The 25,977-nt window shown below is 37.1% G+C and overlaps 1 protein-coding gene across 4 annotated transcripts in view; it reads left to right on the top strand.

Annotated features, from left to right (window-relative positions):
* Positions 1–1,182: 1,182 nt before the first annotated feature.
* TENM2 (teneurin transmembrane protein 2) overlaps positions 1,183–25,977 on the top strand; it is a gene marked incomplete at both ends in the record, with an annotated part of 489,425 nt that continues 464,630 nt past the window's right edge. For all 4 annotated transcript variants that reach the window (XM_080353522.1, XM_080353523.1, XM_080353524.1 and 1 more), the window contains one exon: positions 1,183–1,408. In XM_080353522.1, the coding sequence (XP_080209648.1) occupies positions 1,183–1,408 (226 nt within the window). The remainder of the gene's footprint in view (positions 1,409–25,977) is intronic.

Below are 25,977 nucleotides of genomic sequence, written 5' to 3' on the forward strand. Positions count from 1 at the left end.
GGTGCAAGCTGTGACCACCTCCTGGGGTCGTGGTCTTTCGCAGGAGTTTGTTACCTGGGTGGCAATGGTGGCAGGAGCAGATCTGGGTATTTTTGGTGGGGAAGATTTCATTTCCCGCAAAAGGTTTTGTCATGAGGATTTCTCAGGAGTGGTACAGAACTGGGCATGAGATGCCATGAGAAGAAGGCATGCATTCAAATGCCAGCTCACAATAATGAATACCCCAGTGGGTAGGTTGCCCATGCTTAGTGTATTTCTTGCTTTCTTCTTTCACTCTATGGTTTATGCATGCTGAGTGTGCATATATTGAAGCATATATGCCACAGTAAGGGTGTTGTAATTAAGTAGGCTGTAATTATTTCCCTCGTGCTAGTCCAGTGAACAAGAAGATATCTATACCATTCTGAAGAGCTCCAAGTGCTGAGATGGATAAACTCGTCATTTTGAGGGATTGTGAAGAAAATCATGTTCTGTGGTACACAAGAGCAGCCAGTTACCCAAGTGTTTTGAGAGAGCTGAGGCTGGAAAGGACCTCTGGAGATACCTGGCCCAACCTTTTGTTGGGAACAGGGCCTCTGATTGTGTGATCAAGGGGCAGTAAAATAGTCACAGTTGCTTGGGAGCACATTGTTAAAGGATAATATACATCTCTGTAATGCATTAATGGCAAATAGGAATAATCTCCTCTATGCAGCTCCTCTATGTGCTTCATTTTTAATTGCAAGCCCTCCTGCAGGAAGAACTGAAATAATTAAAGCTGATTTGAGTCTGCATTTCTTGGTGCTGTTGAATAACAGAAACAAATACTATTCTGTCAGTTCCATGTTGTTATCAGTGCTCATTCAGAAATCAAAAGATAACAGTGGTTTTGTTTTATCCTTATTTTTTTGACTCTTCTATGAGATGATAATTTAGATAGAATGCGATTCTCTTACAGTAGTTGATTTTCTTCCCCCCACCCATTCATGCCAGTATTTCAATTTCTAAGGATGCATCATGTGGGTTTTTTCTTGATCTGTGCCACACTGTTCTTCATGGATAAGTCAAGGAAAGTGGAATAAAAAACAGCCGTAGTGACAACGTTGCTCACTCTCTTGTTATTGTTTCCTGTTTTTAGGTGACAGTGACTGACCCCAAATATAAGAGTGGCTTTTTTGAAAGTGTCCTACCAGACTCAGAATAATGGATATAAAAGATAGAAGACACCGTTCTCTGACGAGGGGCCGCTGTGGAAAGGAATGTCGCTATACGAGCTCTTCGCTGGACAGTGAAGACTGCAGAGTACCAACTCAGAAGTCTTACAGCTCAAGTGAGACACTGAAGGCGTATGATCACGACACCAGGATGCACTATGGAAATCGAGTTTCTGACCTGGTTCACAGGGAGTCAGATGAGTTTCCAAGACAAGGTATGTTTGAAGTCAGAACCAGTTTCTTTTACAGTAATCCTCAATAGAACATCTCTGCTTGTTAAAACATACCAGTGTTATAAGGAATTTTAATGAAAAAACTGTAGGAGAATGGATACCTTTTCATCATTATTTCACCTGTTTTGTGTTAAATTAGGAAGTCCTTTCTCTTCCCAGATTTCTGATACAGTTGGAATTCACTACTTATAAGCAAGGCAAACTGGGATCTACTGTTCAAAGCATCCGATAAACACAAATGCTTCACCAGATGTTGTATTTGTCATGGATCTCAGGGTTGGCCAAAATGTTTACTTCATATTCTGTTTCCTAGGTTCATTTTAGAAATAATAATGGCATTTTCACCTAAGTAACTGAAAGTACTGAAAAAATAACTAAAACACTGCTGTGGTAAAACCTCCTATGGCCAATGCATATTCATTGTTAATTAGGTGCCTCCACATTCCTTTGCTGTTCTTAACTGCTGTGTGATTGAAATGTGGTGATGGGCATGCTGTTTGACTTCATTTTGTCACTGCTCAGCCTCACTGCTTACCCTTCATCTCATAAAAACTAGAAGGAGAAAACCATCTAATTACTTTTAAAACTGGCTATAATATTATACATTATTGCAGCATTGAGATCCTAGAACTAATATTTGAAATAACCTGTCTGTGTGAACTTGTAAGCAAGGGTGAGGTATTCTCTTCTTTTAGAAAATGTTCTTTAACACCTGCTTTAAATACCTGTTATGTCCAATGAACTAATGAATTAGCAATCTGAATGTTTTTAGTTGAAGAAACTGTGCTGATGCCTTTGCACTGTGCGCACACATAGTTTTACTCTCATTCAGATATTTACTTGTCTCAGTAAATCATAAGTCTTTGTGTAGAAACCATTAGCGAGTATTGCTTCATAGGAACAGCGTTTAATCGTCTGGTTAACTTGACCAAATAACCTGTCACTCAGTCAACAATTATATATGGCTTTTAGAATACAATACTTGGTTTAGTATCAGTTGGAGAATCAGATATGGTTTATATCAAGCAAGATACAAGCCATCTTGAGGCATAAAGGTATAGTACTTTGTGCCCCTCTCAGTGGAAGGTAAATTATCTAGTATATCTTCAATTGCTGAAACTCTGCTATTTTATATATGTTTGTTAATGCCGTACCATAGTTTTCTACTACACATTTCTGTGACTCAGGAAGTTCTAACACCCATTTCTCTATGGAGATCATTCAATGAAAGGTCATTTTTTATACTTGATATCATGTCATGCAACTTGTCCAAAGCATTCTGCCAGTAGTCAGTGCCTGTCTTCACCTTTAAACCAAAATATCTATTAATTAGCAACACTAATTAAACCCTTGTCAAATCCTTGTTTCTCTCACATTTGTGTACAGACATTTGGAAGTGTCTGCATTATGCTTGGTCTATCAAACACCAAGTTCTATTTTCTGAGGTAATCTCTGTTCTTGTAGGGTCTTTCTTTGCTAATAGGTCTTCACCTGGAGATAATGCATCAAACTGCAACTAGATCATACAAGCGCTGGAGCCATTTTCACTGTGGTTTGTTCAGCCTTTGTGTACAGGAGTCATCTAAATATTACTTTGCCCTATCTGGATGATTGATGCTTCAGCTCAAGTACCTCATTTTAGCTTCCAGTTCATTATTCAGCATTTCATGAGCATGCTCTTTTTCTCTTGATTACTGATTTGACAACTGTTCATCTTCCTCCTGCTCTTAATTTGTTCTTAGCTGCCCTTTTGGTGAAGGGGAGTGCAAATTCTTGGTAACTGAATTGAAACGCTCAGAAGATCTTTTTATTATTTTTATTATTATTATTATTTTTACCCCTGCTAGTCTGTGTTGTTGTGTCTAGATGAATGAAGATTTTTTTTTTAAAGAGCCAAAGTAAGCTTTTCTATTAAATAATGGGAGCAGCAGCACCTTGTTTTCCTGCTTTTGTTAAGTGGAGAAGGTAGATTTCTTCAGAAAATAAGTCTGTGATGCTTCTTCGTATTTGAAAGCTCAGTATCTTTTTGATTGTGAAATTTCTCTGCTGACATGAAATATGACATAATGTGGCAAGTAGATTTAGATTAAGACTTGGTGCATCTTCTGACTTTTTACATTAATCTTATATGGATAGAAATGTGGTACATATAGTAGGAAATACTGTTCATTACGTCTTACGCATGCGGTTTCAAGCTGCAGACATCTAGGAATTTATACATGCAAATTTATTCTAAATTTGAGTGGGTGTTTTGATAGGATTAAATTCTGTAGGAAATAAACATGCTTAAAATAAATAGTCTTTAGAGAATTTTTTATTCTTCTATTATAAAAGACCTTGACATATTTTTTTAAGCAATTGTAGACGTTTTCCTCAATATTTTGTCTCATCTTTTAGTAAAGCTATATGCATTTGACTTATTGAAAAGTATCTGGTTTAACCGTGGCACTGGAACTGCTCAAAGCAGTTGCTTTCAGCTGCTGCCTGATCATATGTTACTTGGGTTTGAAAATCTGTTAAGCGTAAGACCAAGTTGAACTGCTTCCAGTTTTGTTTATGATGGTTTGACAGTGAAATGCTTATAACAAAAACAATATTCAGAGCTCAGAAGTCTGAAACAGATCTTCCTGGTTCACTTTAGTGTTTTGTCCTTCTGCTCTGACTTATCTCATTCTTTATGAAAAAGCAAATCTCTGAAGTATAAATACCCCTGTAAGCTAGTGTGAACAGGGCATTTGATAGGAAAATTGAATGTTGGTGGAAGTTTAGCTCTGAGAATACAACTTCAAAACTTTGTCATCATTCGCATTTCTTGAAATAAGGTTTTTGTGCTAATCATTGGCAAACACGCCTGCCAAAGAAAGATCCTCTTTGCCGTACATGCTACTTTCTGTGATGTGGTATTTGGAAGTTTTGGTATAAAGGCTTTGAAGGCTGACGTGACTGTATATTACCTGAGACACCTTAGTCTGGCATTACTTCTACTGGACTTTTCCTTAGATGCTTACCTGTAATTTTTCTAAGTAATAAAGTTCCCCATTTTTAACGCCAGCAATAATATTTGTACAAAGCAATTCAAAAGAGGTTTAGTATTTTTGTGTCAAGTTTTTTTTCCTCATAGTTTTCAAAACTGGTGTTCAGATTCTTGGCTAGAAATGGCAGCTCCAATGCATGTTTGAGCTATTAATTTGTCTTAGATTTACCCTAAAAAAGGTAGAAATGTATTTTCAATTCTGTACCTGCACTGGATATTCGTTAGTCAATCGATCTGAAAAATATGGTCCTTCAGTGGATCTCAGAGAGCATTCAAACACTGCAAGTTTTATTTAAAATTGAAGAGTCCTTTTTGAATGCTGCATTTTAAAATGAATAGAAACTTTTCTGCTTTCTGCTAGGATATATCAAAAGCTTGACAATAGTTCTGACACCTCTGAATATTTGGAATATTTTACAGTCTTGTGGTAATACATGAATTTCTCTATATGCTCTATATTTTTCCACTAAAGAGAACCAATTATCAAACTTTATCTTTTTTTTTTTTCTTCTTTTAAAATAAAATACCTTCTTTCTGACTTCATCTGCTGACACAGCACAGTGGAGGTAGATGTCCTTTAAGGCAAAAAATGAGGATTTTGGAAAACCTTTCTTTAAAGGCCTTGCTTTGAAAGGCTTCTTTTCTTCAAGTATTCTTGATAACACTCAACCGAGCTGTTAAGAGTTTTAAACTGGGTTTCCAAGGGATGATTGCAAACCTTACTGTTCCAGAGCTCCTCACTTGGCATTCATAGCTCATGGGTTGTGTATTCCGGCCTGAGCTGAATGCCAGGCTTCAGCTGATGCAAAATTTATTAGCCAATAGTTACAGTGAATTGACTGCTTTCTCATTCTCAGGTCAGATCTAGTTTAGCAGTAAATCTCTGCTGTGAAATGTTACAACAACTGGAGTATATGATTGACGTTATTAAAAAGAAGTCTCCGAAAACACAATCATACTAAACAGGACCCAACAGTCTTCTGAAATATTTTGATGATATTTTTTTACCACAGTTGAATTGCTTTGTACATGCCACAGCATCCTTTTTGTATGGCGAGATAATTTCAGTAAAGAATAGCCAATACACTTCTGCGTGTCAGCTCAAGCTCCTTTTTTTATTATTTTATAGTTAAAAACATGTGCTTTTTGTATCCTATTCGACACTATAGGTATATTAATGGGAGTTAGAAAAAAGTGTGACAATTATTATAATAAATCCCTTATAATGTCCCTTAAGATTGCCCAGTATTTTTATTAACATTAAACAGAGAATTAAGTTATGCAGTAGAATTCTCAGAGAGTGGCACTTGAGAGGTGTAATGCACTCAGCTTTCCTTCACATGAAGCTGTGTTACTATCCCATACTACTTATCATCTCTTGGATCTCTCGTGCTGCATCTTTTCTCCATGTACATTGAATAGGTTTCTCGAACAACCACCCAAAAAACCCAACAAACAACACAATCAATCACTGCTCTCTCCTTAAAAAACCCAAACCCAAAGCAACCCAAACCAGTCTGATGAAGCTACATTTTATTTTTTACAGCCTACTCCAAGGCAGCTCTGATTGCTGAGAAAGACGAATGTTGTTTTCTCTTCTTGTTCTTCTTCACATCATGAATCTGTCACCAAATAATTTACCGGGACACATTTAAAGAACCACACTGCAGTAAGAACATTTCATGAAAGTGATTAAGCTTGTTCAGCTCTGAAGTTATTGCGGTCGGGGATGCTGTGTTCAGCAACAACTAATGTGCTGCTGTATGGAGGGGGTAGTTGCTACTACAGGTTCTCAGGCTGACTGGACATCATCTCGCTGATTACATTCCCAGTAACATCAACATGAGATTTTGGTCATCTTGTCATCAAGCTCAAGTTGTGCTCAACTTTTAGGCTCCAATTAGTGTATCCCTTCCTAATCCAACTGAGTTTTACTAACTTGAGTTTTAATATTTTTTTTCTGGAACCTGTTGCCTTTTGAAAATTAAATATTTTATGTAGATTTGGACTAAGGACACTAAAGAAAACTTTTTCTTGTATTCTGGTTACAGGAGGAGCACACTCTTAGTTTTCCTTTGTCATGTTAGGTTTCAGCTTGCATTCTGCAACATATTGCCTCTCGGTATATCCAAATGCTTACAAATAAAATCAGAGGTAGAGGCAGGTGGCCGAAGCCCCTTAACTTGAAACCGGGTGTAGGGTGTGGGGAAACAGGGCTGAAGGCAGATCTCCTGTTGTTGTCATCAGTACGCACATGGAACTTGTGCTGCTGTTGAATCAAGATTTACTTTGGCTTTAATGGTTACCTAATCCCAGTGTTAAAATATTTATTAAGGTGAGACAACTGCATTCAGTTTCTCTTCTCTAGAAAGCACAGCATTAGTGGGGAAATAATTTTGTATTTTAATATATATACTTTATTTAATAAACCAAAGATGTTGAGTAGCAACTCCCTCCCCAAATCATAAAAGATTATATGGGTCTTATTGTTAAGTGATAGAAAAACATGAAAGCACTTTTCATCTGTGCTTTCATCTGTGCTGATATTGTTAATAAGGGGCTGCATAGCAGCATTACTAGACTAGCAAATAAATAAAAGTACCAACCTTTATACCACCCTTCCCCAAATATGATTTTAGGAAAGGAAAATGTAAGAAAGTCTAACCCAAAATCTAATATGCCTCTTCTTATTTATACTCTGTCATCAGTCAAGTGGCCTTTTGAGCTGTAATATTAAGATCTCCTCATAAACAGGAATTAAACAAAAACTTTGTGTGTATTTGATCTGAGTCACAGTAACATAAAATCAGAGGGAAATCTCTTTAGAAGTGGCTTTTCAGGGAAACACCATGGAATAGACTCAGTATTTGGGATACTTTCGAGTACAGATGCATAAATTGTTCTCTGTTGCCCTTTGGTGTTTTGTGTCTTGTGGCTGGTGGGGTTTGTTTGCTTGTTGGGTTTTTTCCCTTTACAGCAGCAAGGTCTCTGATTTGTAAATGGTAATTGAAGTCAGTTGCTCTGTTAATCTCTCATTTTCTGCTTCTTTTTCATTCCCCTTCCATCCTCCTTTCTTGGCGGTTCACTATTTTGTATCTCCGTACATTGGGTGTGCTTGGTGGCTTGGACCTGCTGGAACTGTTGGCAAGTTGAGCAAGTGAGTCTGTCTAACCCGGGCTTGTTGGACGAAGGTGTAGCTCTTGCTCTCTTTGCTATCGGACTCGTTGAACCTTGTCCCCCAGCGATCCTTCTCCAAGAGGGACAGGAGATGTGTTCCTGCCCGGCACTTTGGAGGGATCCTGTTCTAGGTGAACGTAATGAACGTGAAGTTGGAGTTTAAGAAAATACTGTCTTCTGAAACTTTGCAGGGAGAGGGTATGATGCTGGGAGGGGGCTTCAGTACTAATTAATATGACCAGTGCTGAAAAACACAGTACTGTTCCAATATTAATATTTATTTGTAGAGTAAACAACAAACAGCTAGACATAATATGCAAGTTCTGTGTACACACAGTTTCTCTCAGGGAATCCTTTTTTATTCTTGGCAGTTTCTCTCTAGTGATCATTATTAAAAATCAGCATTTGTTTACAGTTGAAATTGGAGAATAAGAATGCAGGGATTTCCGATGCAAATATATAGGTATGTATAAACTTACCCTTCTTTTTTCCTAAACAGTTATTTAGCTTTCAAAAAGAGCTTCTTCCCCGCCTGCCCTTTTCTTTTACTCTGCTCTACTAGACTCTTCATCAGTTGATTAGGTAAACTAGGTTCTATTTTTTTAACCGTTTACAAAGTTACGTGAACATTATGTAAGCCAGATATAAAAGGATAACTTCTAAAAAGTAGATATTATTAACTGATGTGGTCAGCACACGCTAAACAAAAGATTTTATTTTTTTTTTTAATTAAGTCTACACTAGAGTACACTTAATAACCATTTTAATGCAAATACCTTATCAAAATCACTTCAAAATTAACAGGAATTATACTTCCTATACTTGATAGTTACAAATTCGTATCAAGCAAAAGATCTCGTGCTTCAAAATAGAGGAGCAGTGTTTGCTCGCCTTATAACACCTGGGGCCTGACTGAATGTTGAAGAAATCTATTCTTTCTGTACTTTTTTTTCTCCTTATCCCTTTGCTCAGCTATGTAATACAAGTCGAAGACATTGGATACTGAAAATAATAATTTTTGATCCTATAAATCCTTCTCCATTTTCTCATACACACACGTGCACACACTCTTCTAAGAAGTTTGTAACACGTAGGCACATCCATGTGGATGGTCTTTCTCTTATTAAAATCCATCTGAAGGAAAATAATGTACTCCAAGGAGATTAAATTATATATATATATATTTTTTTTTTTAAGTAAGATAACCTAAATGAAAATACTTATTTCTTGATTAATTCTAACAGAAATGGCTAATTTGTGCAAATTCTTCAAATATTCCACCTTCTCTGGGTTCTTGTCTTCAGAAAGATCGGCAATTTAACACAGATATTTTTTAGAGTGTATTTTCCAGCAAGAAGAGTTTGGAAAGGAGGCTGATTACTTGTGAGTGTTCTCAAACTGATGGAGAAGACGAGACTCAGATACTTTCCTAATACAGGTGTTACCATGAAAATCTCAGATTTAAAAGCTTTTACACTTGATCTGGGTTTGAGTTGGGCAACTTTGTCTTTGTAATAGACAGAAACTTCATTATTTCTGCTGGCAGGTGGCACGTGTGGGAGGTCAGGCTCCATGTCAAAAGCAGATGCCAACTTCTCTTTGCATTTTGGAAACTGGTTTCAGTTGCCAGCTGTTTGGTCTAGTGATGCCCCCTTCTGTTTTACTGAAACATCCACAGTACCCAGTGGTTTCTCTTTACAGGTTCAGTTAGATGCTGCAGTTATTCTAGCTAGGTAGGGCTCTTCAAGCCTCTTTTCTATAAACCCTTTCCTATCATTTACTTTTTCTCTGAAGGAATGCAAACATACCATAGCAATGCCATGTATGCCTCAGTGACGTGAATAAAGATAGCCCTTTCTTATTGCTTTGATGTTTGTAACTCCAAACTTCACATTTGCTTTTGCTGGTGGCAGCCAGTTCCTGTTGAGCTGCTTGGTGCTTCAAGGTTCTTAAATGTGTTCAGGGTCTAGATGGCTGACTAGACAAAATAGCATGCAGATATTTTTATATATTGCTGGTTTTTATATGAGTGCTTAGCTGGAAGTGTCTTACAGTGAATGCGAAAGTGCATGTCTGTGAATGTAGACCATATTGGAAACAGAGATTTACTGTCCCAAAGTGTAATGCTTACTCAGCCATCTGATGAGATTGGAGCACTAAACAGTTTGAGAGGGATGCATAAAGCTGTTTTATTACAAGATGCTGTTATGAATTGTAGCAGCTTTCCTTATGGTATACTGCTGTTGCCAAACAAGTTGCATGAATGTAAGCAGTTTTATTTGTAATTATTTGCTTACATTTCCTTAGAATATTTGGGTTATAGCTGTTTGTGATTCCTACTCCTCCACTGGTGGCAATCCCTACATCCTGTTTAATTCAGAATCAAAAGATATCTTTTAAAATTGTTGGAAGAAAAGCCTCTCTGAGGAATGCTGTTTCTTACAAATGGAGTAGGATGGGTCTCAGATGTTTGTATGTGTGTGTGATAGAGCCTTGTTGAAATGGATGCAGAACACTTATATGGGAAAAGTAAAAAAAAAAAAGTTTTCTTCTTCTTAGTGCAATGAAAAGTAAAGGAAGAGATTTCATTTTAGCTCAACTTGGGCAAGTCCAGAAAATAGAGAGAGGAACTATCCACCCAAAGAAATGTTATGGAAAACACAGTAGAAAGACCATCATGTAGAACAAATTGCATCAATTTAATTCCCTTGAGCAAATGGCCCATTCTGTGGGAACTGGTCCAGCACAGTATTGTAGCTTTTTTTAGTTATTTATAGTAGAATACAGTGTTTTAAAGATGGCAGTTTAAAATGACATACTAAACATTATAATTATAATAGTAATGTTTCAAATTTTGTAGTTAAAGAACAAAAAAAACCTTTATAACTAAAATTCCGTTTTATTTCGTAGTGATATCCAATTGTCTCTTGGAGTTTTTCTGTATCTGAGATAAGCATTTGAACAGTATTAAGGGCAAAGCTAAAATGCTGTTTAATCTCTGTGGGAAACTATTACCTTCCATGAAAATTATTCACAATGTGCTAAAAACTTGCTACACAAAAGTGATAATCTGGACATAAATCTTGCTTAAGTAATCTCACCAAAGAGTTGGAGAAGTGAGGAGGGTAGTATTAGGCAGATAGTTTCTTGTTTGGGGGCTTTGGGTTTTAGTTTCTAATGAATCTACTAAATTGGGTCAAATATATTTTGGCACTAATTCTGAAATCATGACAGTGAATCGAATTTTGTGTATGGATAGACAATAAGGTTTTTTTCTAAATTCTTACAAACACAACATTATTACAAATACCTGCTTCAAGCACTGAATTTATAAAGCAGCTTGTTCATAATCTGAGGAATGATATATCACAGCTGTAATGCTCTGTCTTCCAAAGTTAATGAACAGTTACAATTTTCATAATGAAAAATTGAAATAAGGTTAAAGTGGTTTATACAACCTCCTACAGATCTAGCAATAGTCTAATTAGAAGAATGAGCATTCAATTTAAGGTACTTGGAAAAATATATTATTTAGTATTGATAGAGAACTAAAATCCTGTACTTGTATTTATGATTGTTCGATTGTGAATGATTCAACCAGGACACAGCAGAGAAAAATGAGATGTGATTTGCTCTCTGAAATCACTGTGTACACAACAGATAGTGGTTTTCAGTGTCTTCAGTACTTCAGTTGTGTGACTCTCTCTTATTGACTCAGTGCAACAATCTCTCACTGGTGTTTGCCCCTTTCTCTACCATTTCTTAAGTAAAATGAACCTTGGTCATTGTTTTTACTATTAATAAACCTTAATGAAGCTTTTCTTACTGTGAATTGTTTATTCTCGGGTAATTGCAACCAAGCAACACAGATGAGGTGCTGGCTGCAAGTAGCGTGGTGTTCTGGAAAGAGCCCGCTGTCCCCAACTGCTGGCCTTGGGGGGACAGCGACGCACAGCTGAGCCTTGGCCAGCGGGGTAGGATTGACCGCTAGGGAAAACATCCAGCTTCCATCATGACATCACAAAACTGCTGTGACAGGTTTTCTGTGTCCTTGCGTTGCCCCGAGTAGCAGTGCAGGGGTGGGGTGAGATGCCAGGGACGCGACTGGGGGTGCCAGGGATGTGACTGGGGGTGCCAGGGGTGCGATGGGGCTTGTGGGCTTGGCAGTGGGGGGAACTTTCTTCTCGACTCGTAAGTGTCTGCCCATGCAGGAGGCTGGGAAGAGCCTGTTACGTGCAGGAAGCTGTGGGAGGGTGACAGCACACAACGAGTATTGTGACACTGCACTGGCCTGAGCTTGTTTTTTCCATTTTGTGTAATCCAGAATGACTGTAATTGAGAGTATATTTGGAATAAGCAGGCTTTGTGGTTATCAAATATGTCAGCTTTGCTTTTTATGTTTATATGTCGGCTTTGTAACTCTTACAAGCTGTTATTTCCTGACAGACTCCTCCATCTTAAATTCAGTCTCTTAAATTCATCCTCTTTCATTTTTTTTTGACAGCGTAACAATGTTATACCTTGATGCAAGTATATCTGTCCCACACGGGGCTTTTCTGTGTAGTGGGGTTGTGTGTGTATGTTTGGTGTGATGGTGAGTTTTGTTTTTTTGTTTTGTGTTTGTTTGGTTGGGTTTTTTTTGTGGCCAGCACTACGCTACACAAGGCAGAACAGTCCTCCTTCATGAAATTCTTCTGAAGTATTGTTTTAGAGTGAATTGTCTGTTGATTTACGCGTTTACTCATGATTTCTACAGCTTGTAGAAACATAATAGGATAGGATTTATCCATTTTATATTTTTTTCTCTAGTATCTCTTTCGCTGCTGAGGATTCAGTATCCTGTTTAAGAAAATGTATACCAAAAAACCTTTCAGAGGTGTGGCAGCCTGTCCTCGTACCATATAGATGTGGTATTTGTAAAACGGAAACTTTGGCATTACAAAACGTGACGATTATCTGTGGAACAAGATGGGGTATCTGTGCATAGGAACAACTAAGAATAAATAGAATGACTTGGCAGATTAAAGAAACCCAAAATTAAGAGGTGATTTTCACAGTTGTAATATTGTGTTATAAAATATACAAATATTGTTAATAGTACTGATTCAGTTATTGAATCTAAAGTATCAATTTGCTCAGCTGTTCAGTTGTGGAGTAGTGGATTGTGAGAATAGGAATGTAATTTAGATTCAAATTTGGTTTTCTTGGAAATTATGATTTATAATATATTTATAATATTTATGATATAGTGGTTTTGAATGTTTTTCTAAAAATATTTTAATTACCCCGGCATCACTATTTTTGTGTGCTCATTTTTAAGCTATAGTTGAAGAGGGTGAAGGTGATACTCTTCTTCTTTATATATTCCCAATAAAAGAGAAATTACAGTAGTTGGTGTATTTGTCAGTCATGGGAGGGAAAGACTTCTCGACTAGAATTCTCAGCAGGCACGTGCAAGCATTAAGCAAGTGGCTCAAACTGATGGAGGTTTACCTTAGATCCTCTTGGTATGACTTCAGTAATGTTCTGGAAGAGAGAAGCTATGGTAGCGTATCAAAATGTGCTGTTACTAAAATGCACAGTAAATTTCAAAAAAACAATAGAAAAAATGAATCCCCTGGCCATGTTTATATTACTGTTTTTCAGAATAGGAAATAAAATCTATATCTTTGGAGGTCGTATGACTATTTTGCAAGGAAACACACGGAGTTACTGGTAGCGTCAGTGAACATCAAGCTTTTTCTTTTTTTAGTAGTTTTACACATAATATGTTTAAGAATACATTAGGTCCAGCAGTATAATTTCCTTAAAGCTATGCTTATACAACATGCCTGAAAAAATGCCAAATTGTTCAGTTTAAATTAACCTCATTCTTATGCAATGAGATGTTTAAAATAAGTACTGTTGTTTGCTCATGTAAAAGAAATGCTCCCCTACAGAGATGACATATCAAAAAGGCCTTTATCACTTCAGCTTTCTAGACAGAGGGTGAAGCTGAGCTAAATCTCTGCACAAACTTTACCTTTCCTACAGCCTTACAGCCTTTTAATAAAAAGATATTTTGGTGGTGTTAGAAGCTCCGAGATTACACTGGTGTGCTTTAAACCTGTTAGCAATTTGAACAGCTAAAGTAGTAAGTTGTGCAGAACAAACTGTGTATCTTTATCATTTAACGTCGTCCTGTGGTACTTAAAAACATCTTTGCGCGCACTATCTTAAATTTCTGACGACTTGAGATTGTATATTAACATACAACATAATCTGAAATGCAGATGAGGGCAGAGAGGACACTTCTGGCAAGTGGCTTCTTGTCTTACTGTCAAGGAGACTTAGACTTGAAGTTTTATTTCTCTGCTGAATTTTGGAGAGATTTTTGCATATGCAGCTTGTAGAGTGTGTGTGTCAAATTTCCTCTTTCTTTTTTCTCTGAAGGAATGATTTGCAAGAATCTCTGGATTATTGGCAAAATATTTTCAATGCATTTGTGTTTTTCCCTTTTTCTCTGTGTTCACCAACCGATTGCATGGGTTTCTCATGTTGGTTATCCTTTCTTCAGGACTCCCAACCTGTGCAGAATGATACTGGGAAATAAAGGCTTTTAAAATCCTAGAAAAAACTTTGTCAGTGACACTAAATGAAGCAGCAGTATCTTCAGTGTTCAAAAAGCAGGGTAAATTTTGAGATATGAGGATCAATATGGAAGAGAGTTACCTAGATAAAGGGAAGATGGATAAGGCTAGTCAGGGGCAGTGCTGAAAGTGGGATAAAGAAAGGAACGTATTGGTATGGGCTTTACAGTGCTAACCCTGGACAGAAGGAGCAAGAAGAGAAAGCATTAACAGAGTTTTTTGGAACTAGCTCTTATCTGGAAAGTCTTATCAATAATGTGGGAAAGAGGCCATCCCAGCTGTGGAGAGAACTGGAAATATGGTTTTGCAAAACTGCCCAGAAAGAGCTAAAGGAAAAGCATGTGTAAGATGGGATCAGTTTGCATTGCTCTGAACAGCCTGGGAGCATCACCGGGTGGTGATTGTACAGGACTGGGTTTTGTTTCTTGCCTACGTAGTAGAATTGCTCTGGACAAAACTAAAATAGACCCTTGAAGGCCAATATCATGGCTGTAGGTGGAGGCAGTACCTGAAGCTCACCAGCAACATACACACTTCGCACAGCGTAGGCAAGTGCTGCTGTAACCCCTCTTACCTTCACACTCCTGTGGGATCCTCCTCTTCTGTTATCTGCAGTGTGTCTCCTTTTTGAGAAGTGGGAGCTAAGAAAACAGATCCATATATTCTATAACCTGGGAGGTGTTACCTGCCAAAGTCAGGAGAAAGACAGAAGGGGAGGATGCAGCCCCAGAGGTTTCTGTGCGGCCAGCCCAGCGGAGGCTATGAGTGCCTGTGGCAAAAATTATGGATGTTCATACTTGTGATTCTTTCTCAGCTCTTAGTGCTTAGTGCACATGGCACAACTGATGCTTAAGGCTGGCTGAAATGTGTGTGGTTGGCTTTATTTACATGAAGGTGATGTGACTGAACTACATTTAACATTCCGTCCTTCCTTCTTTCTGATTAAGCAAGAGCTAATGAACTTTTTCAAAGGATCTTGCTGCTAGCGCTCTTAAATTGTGATTTGTTTTTTTGTGTTAATTTGTGGAAAAAATAGTGCAAAATGCCTCTCTTGAAACCTTAAGATATTTTCTCCTCTGCAGAGCCTTTTTAGTAATTCCTGAGTTCGGTGGTGTCCTTTAAGAAGTATTTAGGCTACAACTATAAATACTATCTCAACTCTTGAGGGAAAAAGCCTTTTAAATGCATATTGCCATACACTTGTTGTTTAATTGTTCAAAACCACAGACTGGCTCAAGTAAAAATCAGTGATGTAACTGGGACTCACTCTGAAATGCAATGGTAGTCAAGTCCATATCTATATGGGATAAGTAATGTGCAAGATTTAAGAATAACACTATATTAAACATACAGTTGTCACAACATACTGTAGTTTTTCACATAGCAAGCGTTGCCTGTAAGTGCAAGAGGGCTGTGACAGATGGGAGCAGAGGCAGCGTCACCTGAGAGAGGACGGATGGGGCACAAGCCAATGACTTGCCCAGAACCCCCAACCCACCCAGTGAGATGCTGAGAAACTGAGCAATTAACATATCAAAGAATTATGAAGTAGGTGTCCTGATTCCACCTTCCAGGTGCGTGTGTGTTTGTTCTGTAGGACAGCTGGGAGCGCTAGGCAGTATCAAAATGCTCTGAACGGACAAGTTGATCTGCTAAAGTTGCCCATTGAGGCAACACCAATTTGAAGACAAATATTTTATTTTAAGGCAAATTTCTGTAGGCAGATGAAGTTTCAACACATCCCGCTGACAGGTGAAAAGACAGTGATCTTTTATTATTTGGAGACTTCTTAATGTGTTTTCCAGAGCAAATTACAGTAACACTTTCAAAAGCAGTTTGGATCAAAAAGTTAATTGGAGACTAGAAAAAGAAAAATGGCATAAACAAGGTAAAAGATCAGAAAACAATGAGTAATGGAAGTGCTGTATATATTTTTACATAAATATTTTGTCACTGTGTTTAATCAACCTCAAAGGTTCAGTCTCTTTTTAAAAAGACTTTATGATCAGGGAGCATGTTGTTCTTTAAAGATTTCTGTGATCACTTGACATTTTTACAGGGTATAGGAATTTTTATTTGTTGTTTTAATTCCCAACTGTGTTTAAAAATGCAGTATGGATTTAGATATAGTAATAAGCGCCATAAACATGAATTTTTGAGAGCGCTGTTGGGAGTGGAAGATTGTACTGGTTGGTGGACCATTCAGTTCCTGAATGATATGTTTAAAGATGTTTTCAGAAAACTTAAGTGCAGATCTAAATTAATATAATACTGAGATTTAAAAAAAAAAAAAAGGTGCCTGACATAACTGGAGGCAGAGTTAATGTGTGGTGCCTTATGAGGTGTTTTTCTCAAGCTCAGACAATGCTGAACTCAACAGGCGGTATTTGCTTAGTCTTCTGTGGATTTTGAATTATATTTTGACCCCACAATCCATATTTGTGATGTCCACGACTGAACTCGGTGAGACTGCTTCAGAGCTTGAAGTACCCCACTGCTGCAGCACCTATAGCTGGGATGCTGCTGTTTTGTTGGGTTTTTTTTTCTTTAAACCCTTAATAATAGCCATGGTATATCTGAGTTCACTGTAAAAAGCAGCCATTTTAATTTTTACATATTTCATTATGATATTATTCATGCTTGCTTACAATGATTCTGTGACTGTTTGGACATCGCAATATTTCATGCGTTTGAATGCTCCATTCACTTTACAGTTCTCCTGCGTATAAAGCAACTGTCACTTTGCTAATGTGAATTGAAATTTCATGTCAGCAGGACTTATGCTAAGCTTGGTTTTATTTGTTCCAGAAGAATGTTATATATTATTCTCCTAGGTAGTGTACAAACATTTGAAATGTATTAATAATGGAACTTTTATATACATCTCTAAGATGCAGATGACATTTTTCTGTGAATTAGGATTGTTACATGCTGAGTAATTTTTCAACTCCAGTTCCCCAAAGTCCTGTACTTAGAAGCACCAAAATGCATTCACAAGATAGTTTTATTTATATAATTGTGTTTATTTTTTATTTCATGTAAACATCATTCTTACCTTCAGAAAATGAATACGATGGTACTTCCCAACAACGCACCATTTATTTAGAATGTAATTTTTACTTTTAGAGCTTTTTGATTAGAAAGGAAGAAAAGCAAACTGATGATTATGACCTATAAAATTATTCAGCACTTATTTTATTAACCAGTAGATAATCCAGGGCACTTTAAGGTGCAATTCTTTTTTCATCTTTTTAACAGGCCTCTAAATGATAATGAACTTGTCTTGATGTGCATGTTAATTTGTGATGAAAGGTGGTAAATGAGAAGAGTTTCCCAAGATTTACAGTCTAAGAAAAACAACTTGAAATGCATCTACTTCATCTTTTATGTAGCTGAAAATGTTATGAAATGGAAAAGACAAAGACTCAGTTGAATGCTTAAGAATGAAAAATGTATACATTTTAAGTAATTCATAGTTTTCTTCCTGAAGAGGAAAAAAAGCGAAGATTATATATGTCATACTGATGTACCAAATCCTATTTAAATAATTATGAGATGTTTGTATTTTGCTATTTTTTTGTCCTACTCTAACTCGCATACTAAACCATTGGGATAAATTGTGGTGGTTCATTCCAATTTTACAAACAAAGTATGTGAGAAAAAAGATTGAGTTGCTTAGGGGCATGAATAACATTGAGCAGAAAAAGGGAAAAAAATGTATACTAGCTACTATTTTCACTATTGTTTTTTTCCTTCCTTTTGTCTATGTAGCATGTATTCTTAACTAATCCAAACTTACTCTGATTATAAGCAAACTCCTCTGATGAGTGCAACTTCAAGCCATCCATCACAAGGGAGAATTTTACTTGAGTTAATTCAATGTGTCTCGCCTTCATCTAATTTTCTGGTGTTTGTGGCAAAGGCATATTGCCTTTATCCATCACAGAAATGTAATAATAATTTAGAAAAATAAAGCTTAGAGTGTTTTATTTGTTGTTACAAGATAGAATTTAAAAATATGAAGGTGAAGTCAAAGACATGCTTTTACTGGGTTTTATTAATGTAGGAATTACTCATGTTCAAGCAGTTTGACAGCTTTATTAATATAATTTATTTAATAAAGTCTGACACTACCGGATTGGGAAGAACAAAAGATAGTCAAAGAAATGGGAAAGGCTGGCTTCAAGATGCACAACAGTGTGGGCTGAGCAAGACTCTCGCACCTTAGGGAGGAACAGTAACAGTGGTAACTCTTCAAAACATGTAAATACCATTTGACTGAGCATGTTTCAAGAAGACTTTCACCTTTCTGGCTAAGCCTGGTATTCACTATGCAGGATCTTTCCCCGATATAGGACTTTTTGTTGATTCTCTGAGCAGTGCTCTAAGTGAAAATTTACCACAGTCTCCATTGCAGGAACACTGTCGTGCTTATCAGTGTCCTGTGGTGTCAGGAGGTCCCAGCATTAATCAGCTTTCCTTGGGCAAAGGCAGCAGGTGAAATGCTGCCCCTGAGCTGAGCGGGGATGTCGCTGCCTCACAAAGGAATCAAAAAGACAATGGTTACCGTGGCATGGATATGGCCCCTTGCACATTTGAAAGCCCCAGCACAAATAGTTCAGTCACTCTTTTGGTCTAAATCTGAGAGATTTTTGTTATTCTGGCAGATGAGTGTTTTTGTGGTTGAAGTGTGGAAGAAAACGTGTGTTTCAAGTATGCTGCTGTGTTCACGTGCTGCTTTGCAATGATAGTGTTGATAATGACTTACATTGCTTGTGCCAGTGTAATTTGTAGTCCCGTGTGCAGTATTTATAGTGTTGAGCAAAAAATGAAGTAGCTGAGGCATCTAGACTGACTTATAAGCAATGTAAATCTTGCATTGTAAATCTTACATTCGTTAAAAACCTGAAACAAGATGATTTTCTGTTTTTCTGAAATCCAGGGTACATCTCACTGTCAAAAATACTCCTTTTAGAGAATTATCTAGCCAATATTGATCTAAAATTTAAAGTGTAGGGGTTGAGTTGTTGTACTTTGGCAATGATCCTCCCAAGTCTTCAGGAAAGCGCTTGTTAAAGACCTCTCGTTTCCTGTCAGGAACATGGACGGTGATAGTGTGAGCCTCTGTGGGACACTTCAGTAAAGCATGATCTAGCAGTGTTGGGCAGTGATAGATATACATGTATAGGTTATGTGTGTGGTGGCCACCCTCATCTGTCTGTGGAGAACAGGAGTTTCTTTATCCATCAATTTTTATTGAGAAAGCAAGAAAATATGAGTTAGCATCAGGTAACTGTGAAGTGCAGGATAAAGTCGTTAGCATTCATGGAACTTCAGAAAAAATGCATGCAAGAAGTATTTTAAATTCTGGGTCATTTTAAATGTATATGGTTAAAGAAAACAATCCCGTCCATACATTATCTGAGTTATTTAAAAATCTGTTCATAAAAGTCAAAATATTTGACATGGACATAATGCTTGTAATTATCCACACCTCCAAGAAAATTCAACTACAGGTGTATGTAAATGAAGGCACTCAAAAAAATCATCATAGGAGTTTAAAAAAGTAGTAAAACTGCATTAATGCACTTTGTGGGCACTCTTACTCAGAATTTTAGTGACCTTACTTCAGCTTCATTAGTTGATTTTTGAAAGCCATTACATCCAAGTAAAGCTATTGCATTTCTAAAAATCAAAGTTTGTATAGGTGTATTTCTTAGTTTAATCTTCAAATTTTCTTCTTAACATTTCTGGGTTTGTGCAGTTAAATTCTAATTCTAAATTCTAACCCAGACATATTTATCTAGATCATTCCATTTTCTTTGGCTATCAGGTGCCTCAAGGTAGCAATCCAATGCAGAAGTCAAGTTCCTGTGCCACAGTTGTGGCTGCAACTGATGTTCAGTTACAGACCTGAGATCACAGAATGAGCAGGCTGAATGTTTTGTTCAGGAGCTTCCAAATATTAATGAGATCTGTTCCAAGTAAAACTAAGTGTTCTGTATAAATACACACTCTAATGGCACTGTTCAATGAAGAATAGATGTTCTGACCTATTTTATGAGACGCTAGATGATCATTTTTATTTTTTCTGTTCGCAAAAGCAAGAAACCTAAACCAGAGTCCTCTGTCATGCCCTTTACATGGTAATTTACCATCAGTTTCTCTTCTACTCAGAAAAAAAACCTTGTTACTATTCCAGTTTGGAGGTCCATTAACAAATTTAGGTCCAAGGGTCATTGTCTCTTTTCAATTCATGTACGTGAAGCAGAAAGAATCAAGGCATATCTGATACCTTCTGGATCCAGTCCTGCTTTAGTTTAGACTTGTGTGTAGTAAGTTTTCAATTCACAGCAGCCGTTAACCTGTTCTTGCCTGGCCCTGAGAGACTGTGTCATGGGGAGGATGAGGCTCTGGTAGCAGGGTACCGAACTCATGTTTCTGGCTTAATTCTGAGCCCCCTTCCTTTTCTGTCTTGAACCATACCCTTCGTGTTCTATATAGGTTGATAATGTTGGTCATTATTTGTGTTTTCTGATGAACTGGACCAACAGATGAATTAGCAGCTGCTTTCTCCAGTCTGTCTTATGCTGGAATTGTGTTTTTCTTGTGCTTATAGTTTTCTGATGGATATGACTAGGACTATTACAGTCCTAATGATGAATGCAACGTAGCTGCTCACAAAATTACCATCTCTACAGCATGATGCATTTAAAAAGTATGCATAATGTGTTGCCAGTTAGGAAGTTACCCTGAATGTGACCTTTGAGTAAATGGTTAATATGAGTAAAAATGAATCTAATGGATTCCTTATTTTTTAATGCCAGGGCTTATTTGAATTCTAGAGCAGGAGTGAAGGTTTACACAGTGCTCGGTAATATTCCTCCCCGACCTGAGAGGGTTGAAGGTAAGTGGGATGGGAGCCAGTGTTTGTTTGTTTCTTTCTCATGAATGTAATTCATGAAGCTGAGTCCCTATAAACTCATAGTAAAAGTCTTTGTTTCATATATACTGATGCACAGAGCATTACTAGCCATCTTTGTTTATAATGGGAAAATGTTTGGGGAGATAAAACCATAGGCTGTAACTTATCAAGCGATGGCAGGTGAGGATTTTGTTTCCTAGTTGAGTCACCTACCTTTCCCTTTTTCAGGCTGAGAACCAGGGGCAGCTCCAGAGCCAAGTATGGCTCATTGATAGGGAGGAGTTTGTGGAATTTATGGAGGGAAACTGAAAATGTACTTCAACAAGGAGGGAAAGCAGGGGGAGTAAGGAGAGTAGACTGAGGTGTAGGAGTAGATGTGTCTTACCCTGGGTCTGTCCAACCATTAGGATGGGCAGATTTCAGTCCTACTGGCTCAGGTTAACAGCTCTTTGCTGGTAAAGTTAGGGTCCCTGAACAAGTGGCTCACAACCCCAAAGGAAAAAGGGCTAATCTGACAAATATGGTCTCTATAGGCATACAGAGAAATAAATACTTTGTTGTAAGAAAAATACCATAACTTATTTGTGATTGTCCTTGATAAAGCGACAGTCTAAGGAGGTCATTTTTGACTCAGAAGGAATGCTGCCTATTGTGCTGCAGTTCACAAGGCTTGTTTCAGAACGTGATTTTTCTTATAAAAGAAATAGAGTAAGCTATTCTTGAAGTTAACTTAATGGAATGAAACAGGTATAAAGCTCTTGAATTCTATTACCAGGGTTTGCCTATAGAAAAGACAATTAGAATCCTTAATAATTTCATCTTGATGAAATCTTTACCACTGAAGCTTGACTAGTAAACACATGACACTTTATTTTTTGTAACTGAAGATGGTGTTCTGGTTGCCTGGCTTTATAGACAAAGTAAGGCAAGATTCCAGGTAAGCTATATTGACTATGACTGTATCAACCAAATGAGACGAGGGAAATTTACCCCAATATGCTAGTTCCTTTTACAATACCTTTAAAATTCTTTTAAGAGGAGTAAAGATTGAATTTATTCTATTAAGAAATTGCATGCCGTATTTTCTCACTGTGCTTTCTCTTTGCAGAATATTTTCCCTGTGCTTTTTCATATTTAGAACATGTTTGAGTTTGAAATGGAAGCCTAAAGGTTTTTCTGATGAATTGTTGGGGTCTATTAATTTGTATGGTTCATTTGTGCTCTCCATAGGAAAGCTGAATTTGCTGGTGCATACTTTGGTTGTGTTGGAAATGCAGTTATATTTTTAAAGTGATATCTAGTCCCTGTAATACTTTTTCTATCAGTGTCAATGTATTTGGAAGACTGAGTCTCTGTAAGCTTGAAAAGAGTCACTTTAGGAAATAAAAATAAATGGTATGTAAGAAGCTTGTGAAGGGAAGCTCCAGTGGCTGGTGAAGGCTGGAACAGGAGTGCTGGGGGGAGGAGAGGAGCTGTTTAATACCGACTCTTCCTGCAGCCTGGCAATTTATTCATGCACTGGACCTTGCAAGCCCAATCCACAGATGCTATTTTCTGCTCCTTACTGAATAAAACTCAGTGCTGGGTCCTGAGTGTAAAGATTAATTAGTCAGTGAGTGTTAAAGGTCTGTTAAAGCCATTATGGCGTATGTCCACAGAGACAAATAGGGGCTATAAAACATTGTGTTTGAAGCCTAATTTTACATGTGTATTTTTCATTAATAATAATGATGGTAGTAATAACTATAGTCTTTTCATCCTGAAAGCTCTCAAAGGACTAAATGCATAGTGCAGTGCATAGTGTGTAGGAAGGATCACGCTGTCCATCACTGAAATGCCATCTTTCTCAAGGCATCCTCCGGGTGATGCTGAGCTCAGGTTATTGTTGGCCATTGCACAGACAACTGTGCAGTGCCTCTCATCCAAGTAAGCCTTATTTTAATTCAAAAGTAATTGTTTCCTGAGTTGAGGGTGCCTATATATATATATATATGTATGTGTGTCCCTTTTTCAAAAATGGCAACCAAAAAAGTTATGCATTATCAGAAACATATTCTGCCAATTGGTTGCCAGCTTTCAAATAAGCTCTGAATTACAACATTGTTGAATGTTTGATTCTTGAACAGGAGTTTTTAGCTAATTTAATAATTTTTAGCTAATGGTATAAAGGAGAATATTTATTGTAAATATAAGCATATGCATAAGTTGAAAATATTCTTGCTAATTTCTCTGGACCAAGCTGCAAGTGTTCTGTGTATACCAAGAGTGAATGCCAGCATGACCAACGGCTTTCCAAGTGAAGCACTCCTGTTTGCACATTTGCAGACTAATGTGGGGTTTTGTGGTATTCTCATATGTGATTTTTTGTTTCCTGAAAACTGGTGAAGCTCAAGGCAATCCAGACTGGCAAATATGGTCTCTCTCTTATGGTTATAGCTGCTCTAGTATGTTAAACTAGAATGGGACTGTAAGCCATGTAAAGTATTCCTTTTCCACAGAATGAGATTTAGGCAGGGGAGGAGGTCCCTATTGATGCTTCCAAAATATGTTGTGGATATGTTTACCCTGCTAAGTCCAGCTATGTGGAACTTGTTTCATTAACATAAGCTTCATTTACAAAACCTAAAAGACAGAACCAAAACTTACTATCTATATTCTCTAGCTGGTGACAAATGAAAAAAAACTGTGAACATGACTGGAATAAAACTTCCCTTGTAGGCTGGACACTTACGTTGTCTAGTATTTTCATCCCAGTGCTGTACTTAGATCGGAGGATACTATGATATATCTTAAATATAGAAGAAAAAACACAGCGTTTATCATGTCTGTCGGGTCAGATTGCCTGGGCTTTTATGTCAGAACACTTTCTGGACTCCTTGCTATAATTAGTGTCTTAGGTAATTTTAAATATTCGTTAGTTCACTCCAGTAATGGAGGGAAATTCTTGCATTCAACAGCGTGTGCGTAGGTGTTCTGGGATTTCTTCCTTTCTTTTCAATTGTCTGTCTCCTGCAATTTCTAATGGAAGTCTTGTTCCTTTAGCAGCAACAGCAAGCTATTGTTTAAGCTGTTGTGTTACGTTGGACCTGGAAGGCATGGACAAGAAACTGAAAGATGATGATTTGTTGAACAGGCTTCCAGCGATAACCAGATAAAAATAGATAGAGATGATAGTTGTTTTAGTGTCTATGTGAAATGAAGCTATGGTGCTGGAAGGAAATGGGATTCTTGGATGGAAGATGAAAAGAAAAAAAAAAAAAAAACAAAAACCCAACAACTTAGTGGCTCTTACCAGATTTCTAACTGCAATTCCATAATTAATAACTAATTATATGAATGTGTTGGGGCCTCTGTGGATAGTCATACTTAGAGGCTTCAAGAATTTAGCACTCTCTCTAAAGAAATTGAATTAATCACTCACTTCAGCAATGTATTTTTATTAGCTAGTGAATAAATGAAGTCAAAGGGCTAATAGATCTAGTGAGCGAAGCACTTGCCTTTCAGCTGTAGGTCAAGCAGCAACTGCCGCTCTCGGAGGAGCACTTATCCTGGAGACAACTGGGCTTGGCGGGACTGAAGTGACTGACAGAGCCCGGGCTGTGACTGACAGCTGTGCTTTTTGGACCTCAGCAGAATACCTAATGCTGCTTGAAGCCCTATCCAAATATTTCACATCTTGTGATGGAAGCTCAGTAACAGAGGTATACGCTCTTAAAATAACATTAGTTTATAGAAACACACTTTATTTCGAACATAGTTATTATCAAAACGGATTGTTTATTTTAGGGTCTGGTTCTTTTTTGAAGTATCTAGTTTTACTCATATGTCTAAGATTAATTAAATTACATATTAATTGTGAGTGCCATAGAATGTCTTTAGAAGACTTTCAGGAATTCAGACTATTTTAGATGCCTCATTTGCCTTTTAGTGTGGCAATCTATCAACAGTACACTGAAATAATACATGTTAAAATTAATGATTGTGCATGACAGTATTTTCAGATATGTACCAAAATGCATGCCCGTAATTCCTTAGTTGTATGTATGATAATGATTCCTTACAAATATTCACAATAGTTACAAACAGTTGCAATTAGAGCCAAAGATTTTTAATTTACATAGAAAGGGCAATCCATGATTGAAAATTGAATAACTGGAGAATGCCTGTTTATAGCCATAAACTTGGATTTTGTTCTTGGCTTTTTCAGCACTTCCCCATTTTGCTCAGTATTTGTTACAACTCATGTATTTGTATTTTGATGTAAATATATATTGCTTACTAGCGATTAGAAAAGCCTGTGCAGACTGACTTTTAAGATGTGAATGATCATACACACCAGAGGAAGAGCACTCACCATATATAGGACAGAGTCAAAATGTGTTTGCAATTTGCAAACAATAAGGAACAGCAGTAAAATTTTCAGAGGGAAAAATAATGTCTTTGTAATCCCAGTCACTGCGGACTGAGAAGAGGCAGCAGTGATCTTTGTACATGGATGGCGAGACCACGTCGTGGCTTTTTGATTATCTTAAGCTTCTAAATCTCGCTTTCAGCGTTTTGCCACAAAACTAGGCTTGAATGTTTCATTATTTACGTGTAGTATGAATTAATTTCTTTTAATATTTAGTCTTCTCACCATTTCCTTGTTTCACTATATGCTTTTATATATATATATTAGTCTTTACTTTTACTTTGCCAATAAAGGAATTTTTAGCACATTTTGAACACCACAAATTAAGCTTATTTTTTTACTGTTGCTTTTTAAATCTTTATGATGTATGTGTTA

The sequence above is a fragment of the Nesoenas mayeri genome, assembly GCF_963082525.1.
Source record: "Nesoenas mayeri genome assembly, chromosome: 14".
Classification (NCBI taxonomy): Eukaryota; Metazoa; Chordata; class Aves; order Columbiformes; family Columbidae; genus Nesoenas; species Nesoenas mayeri.